An 18,898-nucleotide genomic window follows, 5' to 3' on the forward strand; every position below is an offset into this window, starting at 1 on the left:
GGTCATGATCAACGTTGTTGAAGAGGACAATGAAAAGTTTCTGTTGAAGCTCAAGGAACGAATTGATAGGTAAGGAATAATTAATAAGCATTCATTGCTCTTGCTTCTTTGCTTTTTCCATCTCTCCTATGTTCTTATTAAATTTTTTATAGTTTTGTTTTTGTAATATTCTAGTTCACTTACTAGCTAACAATATCATAGTGTGATTATAAGCTCTCTATCATGTTGTAATTACTAATTTACTTTTTCAGATTTGGGATTGATATGCCAACAATTGAAGTTCGATATGAGCACCTAAACGTTGAGGCAGAGGCTTACGTGGGAAGTAGAGCTTTGCCAACTTTTCTAAACTTCCTTACTAATAAAGTGTAGGTACGTTTGGTATATATATTCTAGCTCAGAATTTTGTGTTTCTTTTGTTCGGGAGTTAATTTCACACTCTTACAATATTATTCTATTTGGTCTTCTAGAGTCTCTTTACTTCTCTCCATATTCTCAAAGGAAAAAAGAAACATGTGACTATCCTTAAAGATGTTAGTGGAATCATCAAACCTCACAGAATGACACTACTTTTGGGTCCTCCAAGTTCAGGAAAAACCACATTCCTTTTGGTCCTGTCAGGAAGACTTACTCCCAATCTAAATGTGAAAAGCAATTTTCCTTAATATTTGTGTTGTTTCCACTCTTGTCTTTTAGAAAGTGGTAGTTTTGGTTTAATTTAGATGGCCTTGTGTCCTCTAGGTATCAGGGAAAGTGACTTATAATGGACATGGAATGAACGAGTTTGTTCCTCAGAGAACAGCTGCATATATTAGCCAGCATGATGTTCATATTGGAGAAATGACAGTTAGGGAAACCTTGGCATTCTAAGCAAGGTGCCAAGGGGTTGGAACACGTTACGGTTAGCTATTGTTTTTTTTTTTTTTCATTTCTTTCTAATCATGGCCATGCCTATTTCTAATGTAAGGTTACTTTTTATTATTTGTTATGATCAAGACTTGCTGTCTGAGTTGGGTAGAAGAGAAAAAAGCGCAAAGATCAAGCCAGACCCAGATATTGATGTCTACATGAAGGTAAAAAGAAGTTGTTTTTTATTTTGATTAAAAAAAAGAAGCTATATCATCAATTTTTATTGTATTAATTTAGTCAATTTTGTTGTTATGGGTATAATATTTGTGCATCAATTTGGCTTGTGATACATCAGGCAGCTGCAACCAGAGGCCAGGAGGCAAGTGTGGTAACGGATTATGTACTAAAGGTAACACTTGAATCCAAGATCAGCTATATCAATCTCATTGGCGACTCCACGAGAAGTGGTCAACAACCCTTTCCTCAAACGGTTGTAAGTGGGGAGTTTCTCAAGTGCAGCCCATTTCAGATCTTCCATCATCTTCTTCACGCCGCTGCGAAGACCTTGTAATATCCTCCATTATACCGTTTCTCTAAACTGTAGAACTGCTCGCACGTAAACTATTACTTGCTCTCTCTCTCTCTCTCAATATATATATATCACTTATTCCCTCATGTCCTCCATCCAAGGTAATTATAGCTATACAACCTTTGCAACATCCACAAGCCTTTTTTATTCGTTAAAGCTAATGCAGTGTTATGGTGAGGTGAACACCATAGAACAATCTTATTTCTTGGAGTGATCATATATATACTCATATATATCATACACTTATAGTTTTTCTCTCTTCCTATTTCATCTCATCATCTATTATACTTAATTAGTTACTTACACTTTTTTTTTTGTTTTGTTTATGTGCCATTTTAGTGTTGGATATCTATGAATTATTTTCTTATTTCTAGCTACTAGAAATGTACAACTAAGAGAAAGGGCTAAAAGAATTAGCGTACTGAAGAAGATGAAAAAAGAACATATAGGTTATTTCAGATGTATATTAAGCTTTCCTTATTACAATGGAAATGGGGTGGGAAAGCATGTCTTTATATACCTTGGATAGGGCATGCACAAACTGGTGTGTTCCGATTACAGTGTATCTGAAAACCAATTTTCGTTTTTAATTTTAAATTCCTTTTGCTTATTCTATTCTCAGATGTAACTTACATAAGGTCAAAATTAGTTTGATAAATAAGGCACGTGGAAGGCATATGCTATAGAGTTGTGTTATTTATACAACAAATCATACAAAATTTATAAAACAATTCTTTTTTCTTCTTATTTTATCACATTATTTATTAAAAGTCATATTATTCTCCATTCTTTGTCTTGTTGTATAGATTATTGTAAAAAAAAAAATCTCTTTGTTTCCATTATTTTTTTTTGGGTGCGTATTTAGAATTAGAGTATTACTATATATGCGGGTTTTTTAATCTATGTAATTGATGCAGGAAGTTGAAATAGAATTGTGGTGTGTGACTTAAAATTATAAATGGCACAAGTGGAAAGGTTTCATGTGGAGGTATCATAAATGTTTTTAATTATTATAATTGAATTGGTTTTGGCATCAAAATATGTCTTTGTTCCTAGGACTAGCTTTTAAAAGGTATATATACTCTTGATCATGTAATGCAAAGATAATTTTTGAGAGACCGAAAAACAGTTTTTCTTGTAGAAAAACAGAGAGTTAGGAGATTGAGAGAAATTTTGAAAAGAGAAACCAAGAGAGATATGCAATTAATAGTAATTAAAGGATAAAAAAGACTAAAAAAATGGAGAACAAATGAAGCTATTATTATTACTATAGAATATAGATGCATGCTATTGTTGTCCTGTTAACAGCGTTTTAATGGACGGGTACCATATGCTACCTAATTTATTAACGACGCTGAAACTAGAGATTGGATGCTGCTTAGGGTTGAAAATTGAATGTTAATAAATATTAATCTCATTTAAGATAATACTCTCCCAACATATAGCCCTAGCAATGAATAGAAAGTAAAACTCTAGCTTGTGAGTTTCATTGCTATACTCAAGAGAAAAAAAAATTATATCACCAACCAATTATGAATAATTCTTAATCTTCCTAATCTATCTTCTACTATCTTTTATGGTAAGTTTTAAATATGTTTAATACTTCTAAGACAATAAATACTTTTACTTTTCATTCAATACTTATCATAAAATATCATATTATGATTTGCAGAAGGATATAGTAGGAGGATTTAGCATTACTCACCAATTATATATTTAATAAATGTAAGGTAACTAAGACAGGAATTAACTTTTTAAAGATGTGATTGATAGAAATTAAATTCAAAGAGAAATTTTAAGGGATTAAACCTCTTAAAAAAAGGATTAAATTTATGTAGTTGAAAAAAGAACTATAGTGCTCCAATGTAAGAAGGGCATCAACAGTACGTGTAGAAAATTAGGTAAAATAACCTAAATATAATAAGTCTCACGAGGTGGTCCATTTGCATTATGTTAGCCATATTATACCTATTGTTGGCTTGTTTATTCTTTAGATGTAATTCATTTTGAAATTATTAATTTTAGAAACCAACATAGTGACTGCATAAGTTCAGCAACCGAATTGGATATTGATTTGCATAAATAAAATATTTTAACATTTTAAATTTATTTTAGTTTAGCAACCGAATTTGTCACTTATACTTTTAATTGCTAAGTTAGCCCCAATTGATAGGTGCAACCAATATCAACAGACTCATTTATGCCAGATACCAAAAATACCAGTCACTATATGGTGACGCAATAAATAATCGGTTGCTAAATGCTTAGTGACTTGGATTGCAACCGATTTTATTTTGTTACTATTGCAGTTGCTAATAAGGATAGAGACCGTATATAATATGCGTTTTCTGGTAGGTGTATATTGAAGAAAGAGGAATTGTTACCACCTAAAAACAAACAATAATACACACTTTTGTATCTTCTAAAAGTCACAAACAGAAAATTATTTTGATCTTTACTCACAATTGTAAGCATTATTGGTAATAATTTATGAGTTTACTATAAAAAAATAGTATGGAAGTAATATTTTCCATTTGGTCCCATTTTTTGGTCCAACACTAATTTTGGATTTGGTCTCTGAATAGTCAGCTTGGCTCCCTGTACATATTTTCAGTCAAGGATTTCTAAATTGCAAAATATAATTGATGATGTATATTAGATAGTGCAGTGTAATAATTAATATGATTACTTATTTTCTCGTGAGCGTGAAAGAATAGGATAGAATTAGAAACTTACGCATGCATGCCACTATCTAAGTTTTAGCCAATACACGGAAGCTGCCTCAACTTCTACTTTTTATTGTTTTTCTTAGATTGGCAAGTATTTAAAATAATTAGTAAGTAATTCAGCAATTGAGAATTGACATATTGAAATATAATTTTCACACATTCATTCACAAACTTGAATTTGCTCTTCTGAAACATATAATACGTACCGAGGTTAGAATTGCTATCTACACTATTGAAATCCACATAATCTATTACCCTGTACATTTTCACAGGCCTCTTTAACCATCATCCCATGGCATTTTTACATTTTTTTTTCTAAGTATATAAGATGAAGCAGTTGATTAATAATTTATATTATATGCATGACATCCTTAAATTAGGAGTATTTATGGATCGGATTGGATCAAATTTGACTAAACTCGTTATTCATTCCCATTAAGATTCTATAGGTTGGGTTGGGTTAGGTTTGTGTAATTTTTTTTCAAGATCCGACCTGATCTTAAACGGGTTGGGTCGGATTGAGTTAATTGAATTTGAATATTTTGAAAATATTTTTTTAGAACAATAATTTATTTTTGTAAAAAAATTTAAATATATAATGATTAAATGTACTCAAAAGATTAAATTGTAAAAATATTTAACTAATAAAACTAATAATTTCAATGATGATAAGATATTTTTATTTTAGATAGAAATGCACTGTGATATTAGCATGCTAACATATAAACAAATTCAAAACAAAAATAAAAACAACTTAAAAAACAAAAAATCATGAGTGATTTAATTTAATAATTTAATAAATTTTATGAGCTAAAAATTACTAATATATTTTATATTTAATAATTAATTTTTATATATGATAAATTAAATTATATGGTATGTGTTGGGTTGAATTCAAAAAAATAGAACCCATTACCTAGCCAATTCATTAATGATTAAATCTTAATCAAGTAAGATTAAATTCGAATCAAACACTTTTAGAACTTTAATATAATATAATATAATATAATATAATCGAATTAAGTCAAATTGAATCACAGGTGAATATGCCTACCTCAAATAGTTTATCAAATCCTTGGTGATAGGCTTTTATATATTGTTTTTGGAGTAGCTTTGACTTTTGATGCTTGCAGCTGCTCAAGTTCAATTGTACAACATCATGCTAGCAACTTCTTGATCAATTGGTGACTTGGTGTATTTAGTATTTGGTTCTTATTGAAAATAAGCTTCTTACAAGTATTTAGTAAAATGTCTATTTTTGATACACACTAAATTAATTTTAAAATAATTTTTTAACTTAATTAATTAGATAAATTATTCTTTTGAAATATCATATAAAATGCATGAATTGCCAAATAAAACGCGTCCCAAGCTGAAATATTGCCTCATCCTAGGTTATCGCAAGAAAAATTATAATCACAATCTTTTTTATCTGATATTAACTTAGAACCACGTGCATCCAAAGCATCTTTTATTACGATCAATGCAGTTGTATGTAAATCAAGACATAATCACTAAATTAAAGATATACGAAATCAATAAAATTACTTATGAATGAAAAATAGAAATTGTAAATACAAGTATCATACTTCAAGAACGCGGTATTGCTTGTATTTATGGTCTTGATGAAATAATGACCGTAAATTAGTGGGATTTGAAAAAGATAATCAAGATACTACAAGCATTGCTAACAATTTATTGACCATCTCTCAACAAAATTTATTTTATACTTAAGGATTAATTAAAATATTTGAATCCTGAATTATTTAAGTCACACAAATCATTATTATTTATCTTGATTAATAATTTATCCTATTAATTAAACATATGTATGCGAGAATGTGACACATTCTAAATATGTTTTTCATCGTGTGCTGTTCAATTACTTACATGGATGGATATTTGAATATTCTAATTGGGCACGTGAAAGGTTCACGAACACGCGCAGACATGCTGTTTATTTTAGGGATTTGAAAAGTGTGCAGATAGGAGAAAGCTTAGCATGAAAGAAAATGAGTTCTTCCTATAATTGGGCCCACATCTTTTTCCACAGCTTCTCCACTTTCTACCACCCTTCAAGTCCCATAGATTTTGACCCAATCTTGCGTATAAATCACAGCCTCTTACGTATTAAATGTCTATTAATGTTATATTAGAGTAAGACAAACAAATTAAATAATAATCATATGCTTATAAGAAATACTACAAATTTATTCTCTAACACATTTTTATAAATACACTCTTTATTATTAATTAAAGCTTATTAAAAAATATTAAATTTTGTAGATTTTACTGTTTATTTAACAAAATCTACTCATGATTTGATAGTTTCAAATAAATTTTAATCAACAATATTAGAAAACGTGTTATATGCTGAGTTCACATGTTGTAGGAAATAAGAATTTATCCTCCGTGTTTGAATCTCATTGATACATGCAACAAAGGTTTTTTCTTCAAGTTATGATCTTATTAATTGTTTGATCGATCTAGAGAACTTAAGTACTCAACCGATCCTCTTGAATCATTCAATATAATATGTCTTTTTGTTAATTAGCATATTTTAAATTTTTAACAGCTTTTTTTAAAAATAAAATATGATCAAATATGCTACTACTAATTAATTTGTAATATATATACCTTTTCAAAGTCATATTTAGAATTGGACAATACATATAAAACACCTTCAATTATAAGCTTTTAGGAAAAAAAATATTTATTTTAATACCCTTGTTAATTCAATCATTAAGATTTTATTTGACAATATTTTATGTTCAATCCAATAATATATATGATTTTGGAAAAAACATGTATTGTCGTTAGTATAAGTAGAATACAGAGCAGTACTTTTAGAATATATAATTATTTTTAATACTTGAACATATTCTTAGATGATAAATAATCAACTCTTGTAAGTCTGAGTTTTTGTTTTAAACATGAGAAATATTTTTGTTGTGTTATATATATATTTTTTTTTTGAGTGAAAGAATAGCTTTACTAATATTTAACATTTATTTTTACTTTTTTAAACAACAACACTAAAGTTTGTCTTCAAAGCTTAAATTTAGTTACTTTAAAAATATTATTTTTTCTCTGTTTCATATAAGTATAACTTATACTTTTTTTAATTTGTTTCAGTTTTTATATTTTATTCTTTTACCTTAAATCTTATCTAATTATATTATTTTATTTTTATTTAAATTAATTGATAGTATTTTCTTATAATTTATTTTTTAATTGTATTTAACAAAAACTACCCACAGATATTTACTACTAACATGATTTTAAATCACAGGTTTAATAAATTAATGTCAATTTCAATATCTAATCAACTAACCGATCTATTAAAAATTTATTCGTGAATTCTCAATTATGAATGTTTTGGTAATTCATGTCGATGTGTATACGTTAAGATGACTTAGACCAATCTCACTTTCGATTAGAAGACAAAACATTCCAAAAAGAACATGAGTGCATGAGTGATAGGCTCAATGTTTCGAAAGGAAATAATAATAAGAGTAAACAATATTTTCCTTATTTGAAAGGTGTAAGTATTGTTCTGTTTTTTTTTAATGTTAAAATATATACTTAAATTTATTTAATTTAGCATCGTTATAGAACAGTATTGAATAAATTACATTCTACTTTCCTAAAAGATGAGTGTTGCGTTTCGTTTTCTTTTACGTTGAAATATATAGTTAAGTCCATTTAATTTAATATTGTTAGTATTTATATTTTTTGTTTACACATTTAAATTATATATAATATTTTTTTATACATATGATAAATAAATTTAGCCTTCTAGTGGTTCTTATAGATGGTGGTATAAATGCATATGCTAATGAGTTTAAACTCTAGTTTTAATATTATTTTTTAAAAAATTTTAAATCTTATTTTTGAGCGTTACGTTACGATACTAGCATGTCCAATGCATATCACAATTTTATTTTATGGGCTTGCTTAACATCAAATAAATATATGTTAAACAATTTTATTACATCTTATTGGTGATTTGAGTTAAGTAATTAAAATTACATAAATTAAAATTAAGATTAATCAAGTTTTTAGTTAGTTGATTTTTTTTAAATTTAGTTTTTAATTCCTACATTTGACCGAACAAGATCCTTCAATTTTTTTTATTAAGAATTTTAATTCTTAAACTTTTGTTTAAGTGATGGAGATTCTTAAACTTTTAGAAATTTTAATTTTTTATTTTCTAAATAAAATTTTGAATCTATTATTTTTATTTATTTAATGAGATTTTCAAGAATAAAAACTGAATTTTTTAAAAGTTTAGGGATTAAAATCTTAATTAATCAATCTTGATGAGTCAAAATTTTATCTAAAAACTAAAAATTGAATTTTGAAAAAGTTGAAGGACTTTCACTAATAAATTTTTATTTAAGAACTAAAAATTAAATTTTAAAAAACTTTAGAAACTAAAAACATAATTAACCCCTAAAATTATATTATTGGTAAACTATGAGAACTAAAAATATTTATCTTATTTTTTTCACAAATTTTAAATCACGAGAAAAATTTGCAATTGCATAAAACGTTCAAACTTACAATCATATGTCATCAGATTATTTAGGAAAAAATAAATAAATAGAGGCTCCATAAACAAGACTTATCCCATTTTATGTACATTAATTTGGTAAATTTAAAACCAAATTACACAAATTTGGTGAGTAAATAACCTTCAGAAGGACAACTAATCCCGTTGTCCCTTCTGATTATTTTTAAATTTTTTCTTACTTGAATGTTTTAGTTTAAAGTAATTGGTGTTTCTTTGTTTGGAGTCTCCTCTAGAACATCAAATCATCATTATTCATTACGCTAGCCTGTTAACATAATTAACATTTTGTGTTGAACTTGAACCTAGCTAAACGAATTAAGTTTCAATTAATGCAAGCAAAATTTGAGCACCCAGAAGAACATAATCAAATCAGCTTTAACAAAGGTGCGTAGATGTATAAAGCATGGCTGCGTTAAGCTTTTAAGAAGTAAAGCGGGTGCTTCGTTTTCCGTCATGTGGAATATAATTTTATTCACGGTCAATTAACTTCATAAACTTTAATGTCATCCCATGCTTTTTCGGTAGTTCTAATAAAGGGAGTAATCACGTTTGAAACAGAACAACCAAGTCAAGCGACCCCTAAATATATAGAGATGAATAAGACTATGCATATGCTATGGTTAATTAATCATTTTCATTAGGTTCTTAACAAACTAGTGACGAATTTCACTTTGATTTTTTAGTTTAATTTCTTTTTTTAAGGGAGTTTAATTTCTATGCACGTCATATGTTATACACTATTATTTAATTTATTAATAAAAATTACTATTAATATAATTATTATAAAAATTAATAAATTTATCATATAAATTACTACCTAGACTATTTATTTTAAATAAAAAACACCAAACCGCCTTTTAAATTCTCACATCCTCTATGAAATGTAGTACTATTGAAAATTAGTAAGATAAAAGTTTCATGAGAAGTCTTTTTTCAAAAACTCATACCAATTATTGGTATTCTCAACTTCAAGTTTCTGGAAATCTTTAAAAAATGACCCTGCCAATAAATATCCTTTAAAGTGTTTTATATGGCTTTAAACTTTTGAAATGTGAAAGCTAATTGATAGACGAGTTAATTGAAAACTTACTAATTAATAAACTTTTAAAAACTTACTAAATGACTATACCTAGCTAACAACCCTTGTTTGTTTGTTTTTAAAAGCTGAAGTGCACAACTTAATAAAGTTCTAAATCAAGAAGTCATGGAAATACAAATGATTTGGTAGCCTAACTGAAATGTGATTTTTTTTTTTTTTTTGAAATGTGAATTGATTATACGTGAAATAAAAAGTCAAAGGTAATCCCTTCTGAAAGCGACACAAATGTTTCCGAATCCCGGATATCCGTATTTACGCAGTTCAAAAATAATAAAATTAGTTTTCTATTTAGCTTTTTCAGTTTTCACTTACTTTTTAATTTTTATACGAAAATAAGAATCATCTACTTTTTCTGTTTTATGTATTTTTCATTCATTAATAAATATAATTAAAAAGGTAAAAAAGAAAAGCCCATTGTATGAATAATATTATATATCATTTGCGAGTTTTACTTTTACCAACGATTCACCTAGCTAAGCTAAACATTAGGCTTTACAAGTCTTTCCTTGCTGACAGCTTTCATAGTGAATAAACTAATTAGTTGAAACAATACTAGCTTGCTAGTTTTGAATGTTTCATCTTCGCCCGCAATAAACAGCAACTCAGGTATCCAGCTTTCATCTATAGTTATTATTGACTGAAATCAACATTTTTATTTGGACTTTTTTTTCTAATATTAATAATATAATGCATGCATGAAAATAATTCTTAATTAACTAGATCTAATAATTAATATATAGTCTGACACTGCTCTTTAATTTCAAATCATTAACTAATGTTCTACTATACACGTTAATTCTTTCACTGATGATGATCAATTAATCATATATATCTCAGTCCTCCCTGAGAATTATTATTTGTCAAAAGATGACAAGGTCTACTGATTAAAGTAATTGATAGAGCACTAATGGTCAGAACTCAGAATGTAAAATACAACAATGATTATTTCTGCAACTTTTTTGCTCAAAATACAACAATGATTATTTCGTGTCATTTCTGATCGCAAATTAAAGAACTTTTATTTGCATAATTTGTTTGAATAGCCGTATACATACATTATACACGTGCAACCCAGAAGCCAGAACCCTACCAATCTCATCCAGTTGGTAAACGGTTAATCATATATATATATATATAAGATGAAAATTAACTTCTTTCAGATGATACTATATATTATGATATTTAATTAACTCGTTCTTTCTAACTGCTATGGCTTAATTAATTAATCACGTCTAAATCAAAGGATTGATTTTAATCCCTTTTATATCATAACTACATGACTTGTATCTTATCTGTTATATCACGGGTATATACGGTACAGAGATGGAAAGATGAAAATAATTATTTGGTAACAGCGCCAATGTTGACACTTGCGCTATATAGAAATAACCAGCTTAATTAAGCAGCAGAGAAAAGTGATGTCTTGTAAAACTTAAAAAGTCGTTAAATGCCAAAAACAAAAGCAAAAGCAAAAGAGGGAGCAAAAGAAGGGCAAAAGTTGTGAAAGGCAGAAATATTTTGGAGAGGGGGCCAGTTATAGTTTCACTTTGACATTAGTGGAATCATATGAAGACAATGTAGTGGTGGTCTCGCTGTTAAAGCCAATTTAACTTTAAACCAAATCAGGCTCACCAATTGCATACACAATCAAATTAATACCTATCTAGGGTAGTCCAGATATGTAGTTTTTGGCACAAATACACACCACAATAATTTGTCACCAAATGTGGTCATTATACATTTGGAGTACTGTGCTGTATATAGTACGACAGGCAAATAATTAATTCTATTAATTTTAAAACAATAAATACTAACTTGTTGAAAAGTCTAAAAGCAAAGTGGGAGACAATACAAAACAAAGATCCAAACGAATGATAATTAATATGTAAGGAGAAGGAGAGGAAAAAAAAAAAGCTTGATTATATATAAACAATCTTGCGAGCTAGGATATGCTAATGCTACACTATCAGTTGCAAATGCGAAGATTCATTATTCTTTGAGTTTGAGTACAAGAGGGTGTACGTTGATCAACAGAGTACCTCCATAAGGAAGATTCCATTAATGATTAATCGCTCCCCAGCAAATTAGGGATAGTGTAATTTCTATTAACAATGAAAGATAAACACATGCCCATGACCATGTTTAAAGCCATTAATTAGAAACCTCCGAATTTTATTTTTTCAATTCTTTAAGTTGTTAACATATGCTATAAGCTAGCTCCTTCAAAAATGTCGACACATAATTTTAAAAACAAAATAATTAAATTAAATTGAAGAAAAACAGACGCCGAGTTAATTAATTGCTCGTTGAATTCTTTTTTTATTGTTCATATATAAGAAACAACCACTACTAGACTTACAAAATTCCTGAATGCAACTAAATAACATGCATCCTGTCCTAAGTCCACACGCATTATCATCAAAAGACAAAAATACATCCAAAACTGCTCATTAGGTTAATTACGTTAATAATGATCATAATTAACGTTATGAAGAAAGAAACTCAAGTCTGCTTCCTCAACTCTTTGTAGAATCTCTTTATGAACTCTTCCGCAGCCTTGTCCACTTGGTTGTCCTTGTCATCCTCAGACTCACCAAGTGGGAACGGAGAGTCCGTCACCCTGATCAACTTCCTCACCATAGGGCTACGTCCGAACCCGGAAAGCGCGGTGGCCACAGCCGGCGACGCCTCCTCGAAGGCCTCATTGTTCAGCATCTCCAACACGCCCTTAACGGCATTAACGGTCACCGCGTCGTCGTCAAGGGTTGGCGGCGCGTGAGCGCACGTGAAGAAGGGGTTGTGGCGGTGCCGTTTGTTGTTGCTGGCAAGGGCTGCCGCGAAGAAGTTGTTGGGTGTGTTGCTGCAGCTGAACTCGTACTCCCTGGCGGTGGAGAATTGGAGGTTGTTGCCGGAGACACCGTGGTTGTGGTGGTGGTGGAACATGAGGTTGGCGATGGCTTTGCCGGGGCGTTTGAGCATCATGTTGTTGAGGTGCATCATTAGCTTACCCTTTGATATGCCTTTCCTCAGCATGAAGAAGGCCACACGTATTATGCTCAACACTTTCTTTGCTATTACTGGTGTATTGCTTTCCATTTCTATTTGTTTTAGGTTATTTCGAATTTTAGAGAGAGAGAGAGATTTTTCTGATTTGAGAGAGATTTTTGAGAGAGAGAGAGAGTTAGAGAGAAGATGGAATGGGTTGAAGGGAAAGAGAGGGCAAGGGGGCATATATATATATATATGTGATAGTAGTGAAGAAAAGGAGGGGATGACAAATGTGTTGGTTTTGCATTTGAATCAACCTACCCTAGAATATAAACAGTGGGTGCATAGATATTTTTCATTTATTATTATTATTTAATTTGGTTCTACTTTTTATTGTGTATGTTTTCCTTAACCGACCATTATTGGTGGGAGGCTGCCTTAAGGTAGTGAGTTGAACCACGCGTGAGACTGTAAATTTCTCACGTGAGTTTGAAAAATTGTGGTTTAGAGAACTACGGATAATGAAGTGAAATCTAAAAGGACTCCTTGTGTTTGAATCAATCAATTAATTGAAATGAAAATTTGTTATAATTTTTTAAGTCCTTAATTAATTAGTATCCTAAAGATACTTTTTAATATTTCTCATAAATACGTCGTTGAATAAAAAAAATTCTATTTTCCTTAGCGTTAGTGCTAATGAATGCTGTGGATCCTTTTCACCAAATTATAAGAAGGATGCGAATTACAACAACCTTAGTCCTTGTTTAGTATAATGGAAAAAGAAAAGGAAAATAAGAGAAGGAGGATGTGAGTGGAAATTAATACTATTTTCCACTTGTTTGGTAAAGTTAAAATTGATGTGAACATTTTAAAATTAATTAACGAGAGCTTACTATCCTGGATTTCTCCTCAAATATATGAAGAAAATAAGATAAATGAACAGGAAACTTATGTTCTTATCTATATTTCTCGTTAATAAAAATGGTTTCTCTTCTTTAATTTTTTATCTACTAAATAAATTTATTTTAAATATTTTTATTCTATTTCACTTCAACTAAATAATTTTAACTTCATTCTATTTCTCCATTATTATCGGTGAAAATTTATTTAAATTTGTCACAATTTAAATAGAGACGAGTTGTGACGATGATTTAAACATCATCACAAAATTGTCATAATGACAACTTTGACAGCTTATATAATGGCAATTATATATTATTCTCATTGTTTATAAAAAAAAAAAATTGTTACTGAGATAAGTTAAAGACGTCGATAAAACTTGATCACTGATATATGAGATGACCCACATATTTATGCAAGGCATGTACATATGTAGAAGGTAAGAGAGGAGGTCTCCGCCCCTGTACAATAGCGAAAATGTTTTTAGAATATTAAGAGTGGGATGATAAAAGGTTGTTGTATACTTGTATTTAATTTTAGAATGTAGTTTGTTGATGTACGTATATGAAAAAATAATTGTTTAACAAGTCAATTTTTTATGTTCAAATAATGAAACTGAACAACAATTAGCTTGTAAACTGCAGACACAAAGAATTGCAAGAGGAAGTTGATTATAGCAAGTGGTGATGACTGATGATGCTTATAAGCTGTTCTTAGCCTTTATAAACTCAATTCATGCCTCCGTTGTTTTGGTGCTTCCGAAGTTCCACCAATTAATGCGGTCTAAGTTGCTTCATGAGCTGTGGCTCACCCCCGTGTTTCTCGCCCAAATGGAACTCTAATTCTATCATATAATTTTATAATTAAGTTTCATGAAGGATAACCTTCTTATTTTAAATAATGTTGAGCATTCTTTTACATATTGAGGTTATCTCCCTACTGATTAAGCAATACATGTTACATGTTGAATAAACAAATTACAAAAATATGTTTAAGACCTGCCTCTTGCGTTTGGTAATTAATATATAGTTAATAATACTAAAAATGGAAGAAAAAACTAGTTAAAACGATACATCATTCATTTCAGATAAAGCATCAAGTAAACTTCATTCAACTTTATGATTAATAAAAAACTTCATTCAACTTTATCATTCAACTTTATGATTAATAATATGTAGAATACATATATCTCACAAAAATTACAGAAAAAACCACTGAACAAAAACAAAGAAGCTGAACCCTCTCTAGTTAAGGAAATGCAAACAAGATCCCAGAAGAAACCACCCTTGAAAAAGGAGTGGAAAGGCTACTAACCAAAAAAACCTCAGAAGTGAACTTGGGTCTTCTTTGACATAAGGCCATCATTATTTTATCCCGAAAGACAGCAATGGAAGCATTTGTAAATTAGCAGATGAACAAGATGCATGTGGGGTTCTTAATACTTACAGTAGAATATTCAATGGATCCAAGTCCTAGCTAGTGTAGTCAGCCGATAAAAATTAAGGAAACAGCTAACTATTTAAAGATACAAAAACCATGTTCTTAATTTACATTAGTTAAATTAAACACGAAAAAAGTTTGCATGACTTGTAGTACTAAAGTAACATTATTAATTGGCTATTTTGATATCATTGATCTCTCTTGTGATTGCTGGAATGCAACTTGAGCTACGAGCAATTCCTCCTTTCTTTGCCCCTCCTTTGTCCCTAGGGCTAATAGACTTAGCCCTTCTACCATCTAGGGTGTTCTTTTTCAGCATCTCTTTCATAGCTTGTGCTTGGAACAGAACCGGGAAAGCCCTACCATATTTGTTGAACCTAACACATGCACTCATGTGTGCACTTACGGCTTCTTCCTTTTTCCCTCCATTTTTCTCCAACTCTTCCTTTACAGCCTCAGCACACAATCCACACACCCACTTCCCGTTGAACTTCTCACGCACACGGTCTATGTACTCCGGTGTGCACTCCTCGCACATGCCACAGCACTCACACTTTGCATTCTCAACCTCAGATATTGTTGGCAGCTTCAAATCATCGATCTCTTCCTTGGTCAGCTCGAAAGAGATGTCTGAGACCGTTCGTTGAAGGTTCTCAGATGAAAGCTTTTGTGGCTTTGACATGTTGCTTTTCCTAGAGAAAGACTCTCCATGTGGTGCCATATCTAGATCAATAAGAAAGCTATATATATGTGTTAGAACACTAACTTGATTCTTGCAAAATGGGGTTTGAGTTAATTATTAAGAGTGTTGTGTTGGAAACAGCAATACACTATATGGAAAGACTTGAAGAAGGAAGGAGCAAAGCTATTTATAATGTATAGTTCTGCTTGATTGGTTCTAAGCGTTGTGAACATGGGTGGATCTACGAAACTCATGTGTCGGTTTTCCATAGTCGTGACTTGCTAGATTTTTCACGAAATATTTAATGAGAAAGAAATGGCTTGTGTAGTTTTTCGAAATTTTGAAATAAATGTGGATCTAATATGAAAGATTTGTGTCCTAGCTTCTTTTGTTGTTATCTATATATTACTTACTTGTGTACTTCCGTGTTTGGTAGTTGTGTTTTTTTAAAAAAAGGAGGTTAAGACACATGCTGCATCGCAAGGTTCACCTGCTGCATGCATGTTTTCTTTAGAGAAAGAGATTGGAAAATAATTAACCACCAACCCGTTTTTGGGTGGAAGAGATATCATCTTGATTTAATAAAGTTATATAGGAATTTATATACTACTTTTTTATGTCAATTTCTTTCTGTTGCATCGTTATTTAGTTTATTTCACATTTCATTTTCTTCTCTTCATATTTAGAGTTGATAATCAAACCTAAATCGTATTACTATTCATATATAAAAATTATTTACAACGGGCAAGATATATTTGCCCATTAATTAAACGAGTTTGAGTCAGTTATATATGCACAGTAGTTACTCATAAAATTTAAATGTAATTAAGTATGGGAATGGACATTATACAGTACCTTTCTCAAACCTTAAAATCTCTCTTTTATGTGCATTATAATTTGTTATGCATGTGTGTTGTATTTTTATTTATTTATACATTGTTTGTAATTATTATAATGTTGCAAGGCAACAACATACTTTATTTTCCCTTCTCTAAATAATGTTTCTTTCTCCTTTCTAGTAATTTCATAACAAGTTATATGCATGTACTATACGTACACGCATTGAGGGAGTAAGAGATAAATATAGAAGAGGGATTTAACTTACACCAATGTGAATTACATTTCCTCTTATACTATTCAGTAACTTTTATTGGATATCATCTCAAAATTAATCATTGGATTAAAAGTCCCTATACCAGGTAGATTATATACACACAGTTTTAATTTGACTAATCCAAAAATATTTGAAACTCTATTTATTTATGTATAGAAAAATTAACATAATATATACTTTTAAAATATATGTATCATTTTTTTATCTTTATATATATATATATATATATATATATATATATATACAATGACACATTTAAGAATTTTCTTTTATAAAAATGAAAATTTTCCTTCCAGTGTTGAATAATTTCACTCCTATTTTAGATGATTTGTTTGTGGATATATAATCTAGTAATATATATTTACTCATATTAAAAAAAACATTTCTTATTTCAAAATAAAGCAATGTGGTTAATTTAATTTTAAAATTGTATGAAATTTTATTACACGTCCATTTTATGAGAGTTTTAAATCTAATGGTTAAATTCATAATTATTATTTTTTTGTTAAAAGTTGTTAAAGGTGACACATGTGATCAATTGATCTAGGAATAAATATAATCTTAGACATTCACTCTGCTTAAAAACATTTTACAGATCGAATATATATGGAGTAACAAATATAATTATTAAAATTATATATATGATATTGTCATATTGAACATACATACTAAACTTTAGATAAATTAAGCATTCATATATAACTTTTTAATTAATATTTACTTATATTTTAGTGAGGTTGGTAAACTATTAACCAATTTAATTTTAAATTCTATGGATGTCTAGACTTTTTCCCTATTTATTTTTGTGTTAGAAAATCTATTCTTACGTTTTCAATGAAAAACACTCGTTTCAATGTAATTTTATGTCTGCGAATAAGACATGCATCCTAATTATGTTAAACAATTTAAATAAATTCTACATACCTTTAAAACAAACAAACCCTGCCCTACTTAACAAAGCTTTGAATTTAACTAATGGCCAAGCTTCACAATGTTGAGAAGATTTAACTAAAATTTAATATTAATAAAAAAAATAGTTTAAAAAATAATTTAATATACCTAGCTACTCCTCAATTATATATATATAATTCTTTATGTTACCCCTCACATGTTACATCCCACCTTTTTATAATAAAGAAGAGGAAAGAGAAACTTATATTAGGGTAAGAGTGAGAACCAATCATACAAGCAAGTATGTATATGTATAAGGTAAAATGAGCTGTGAAAAAAGAAATACTGTAGACTGTAGATAAAGTGTATACGAGAATATTGTTGCTCGTGATAGACAGTTTTCTTTTCTACGATACTTATATTTCTAATTATATTGGTCATTCGTTAGGTAAAAAGTACAAAATTGAATACTTTATTGATGGCATGTAATTGGTTTGAGTCAATGAATCTTAAAAGTTAAGTTTGACATAATTAGAGCAAAATCGTAATATTCATGTTCGGTTTACATACGAATGTGGTAAACTATACACAAATTTTTTTTTGAGAAAATTCCCTTATGGTTAGAATGATAATTAGCTAGGTATCGGTATATTCATTCATCTATAATATAATTCATGGTAGTGAATAAGTTTTTTTACATTTCTAAAAAGTTCTTCCTTTTAGCAATCAATGAGATGTGGTCCAATACCTAGTGAGTAGTGAGCACCAATACAACTTGGGGGGTATTCACATGCTAGCATAGTGAAACCATATGTATATATACTTTGCTTCGGCTTTCTTCTTTTGTGGGTAAAGTTATTTACTCGAAAAAAAAAAGCTAGGAAAGGAACGAGCTGGATATACGAGACCTTTCCTCCACATACATGAACTTTTATTTCACGAAGAGTGAAGAACCATAAAAAGGTAGAAGGAAAGTAGTTGAAGTTAGTTGCATGAAAGATACTAATTAAATAAAGTTGAAGCCTCTTTCATACGGGTATC

At 29.4% G+C, this 18,898-nt stretch overlaps 3 protein-coding genes across 3 annotated transcripts; 1 reads left to right on the forward strand and 2 right to left on the reverse strand.

Annotated features, from left to right (window-relative positions):
* Positions 1-4: 4 nt before the first annotated feature.
* LOC106799204 (pleiotropic drug resistance protein 1-like) lies at positions 5-1,420 on the forward strand. Its single transcript, XM_014777374.1, has 4 exons — positions 5-69; positions 252-325; positions 997-1,073; positions 1,205-1,420. The coding sequence occupies exons 1-4, from the start codon at positions 5-7 to the stop codon at positions 1,418-1,420; spliced, it is 432 nt and encodes a 143-aa protein (XP_014632860.1).
* A 10,404-nt stretch (positions 1,421-11,824) lies between these two features.
* On the reverse strand, positions 11,825-13,127 carry LOC100801941 (uncharacterized). The gene has a single exon (XM_003529708.5). It carries the CDS (start codon positions 13,071-13,073, stop codon positions 12,345-12,347), a length of 729 nt encoding a protein of 242 aa, XP_003529756.4. The 5' UTR covers positions 13,074-13,127; the 3' UTR covers positions 11,825-12,344.
* Positions 13,128-14,850: 1,723 nt separating this feature from the next.
* On the reverse strand, positions 14,851-16,101 carry LOC100816162 (uncharacterized). Its single transcript, XM_003530058.5, has one exon. The coding sequence runs from the start codon at positions 15,889-15,891 to the stop codon at positions 15,340-15,342; it is 552 nt and encodes a 183-aa protein (XP_003530106.1). The 5' UTR covers positions 15,892-16,101; the 3' UTR covers positions 14,851-15,339.
* Positions 16,102-18,898: the final 2,797 nt, after the last annotated feature.

Source organism: Glycine max, chromosome 7 (genome assembly GCF_000004515.6).
Source record: "Glycine max cultivar Williams 82 chromosome 7, Glycine_max_v4.0, whole genome shotgun sequence".
Lineage (NCBI taxonomy): Eukaryota > Viridiplantae > Streptophyta > Magnoliopsida > Fabales > Fabaceae > Glycine > Glycine max.

Coding starts and splice junctions, on each gene's coding strand:
- LOC100801941 (XM_003529708.5), bottom strand. CDS start 13,073: ATGCCCCCTTGCCCTCTCTTTCCCTTCAACCCATTCCATCTTCTCTCT.
- LOC106799204 (XM_014777374.1), top strand. CDS start 5: ATGATCAACGTTGTTGAAGAGGACAATGAAAAGTTTCTGTTGAAGCTC. Junction 70..251: donor CTCAAGGAACGAATTGATAG/GTAAGGAATAAT, acceptor TTACTTTTTCAG/ATTTGGGATTGATATGCCAA. Junction 326..996: donor GGCAGAGGCTTACGTGGGAA/GTAGAGCTTTGC, acceptor GTTATGATCAAG/ACTTGCTGTCTGAGTTGGGT.
- LOC100816162 (XM_003530058.5), bottom strand. CDS start 15,891: ATGGCACCACATGGAGAGTCTTTCTCTAGGAAAAGCAACATGTCAAAG.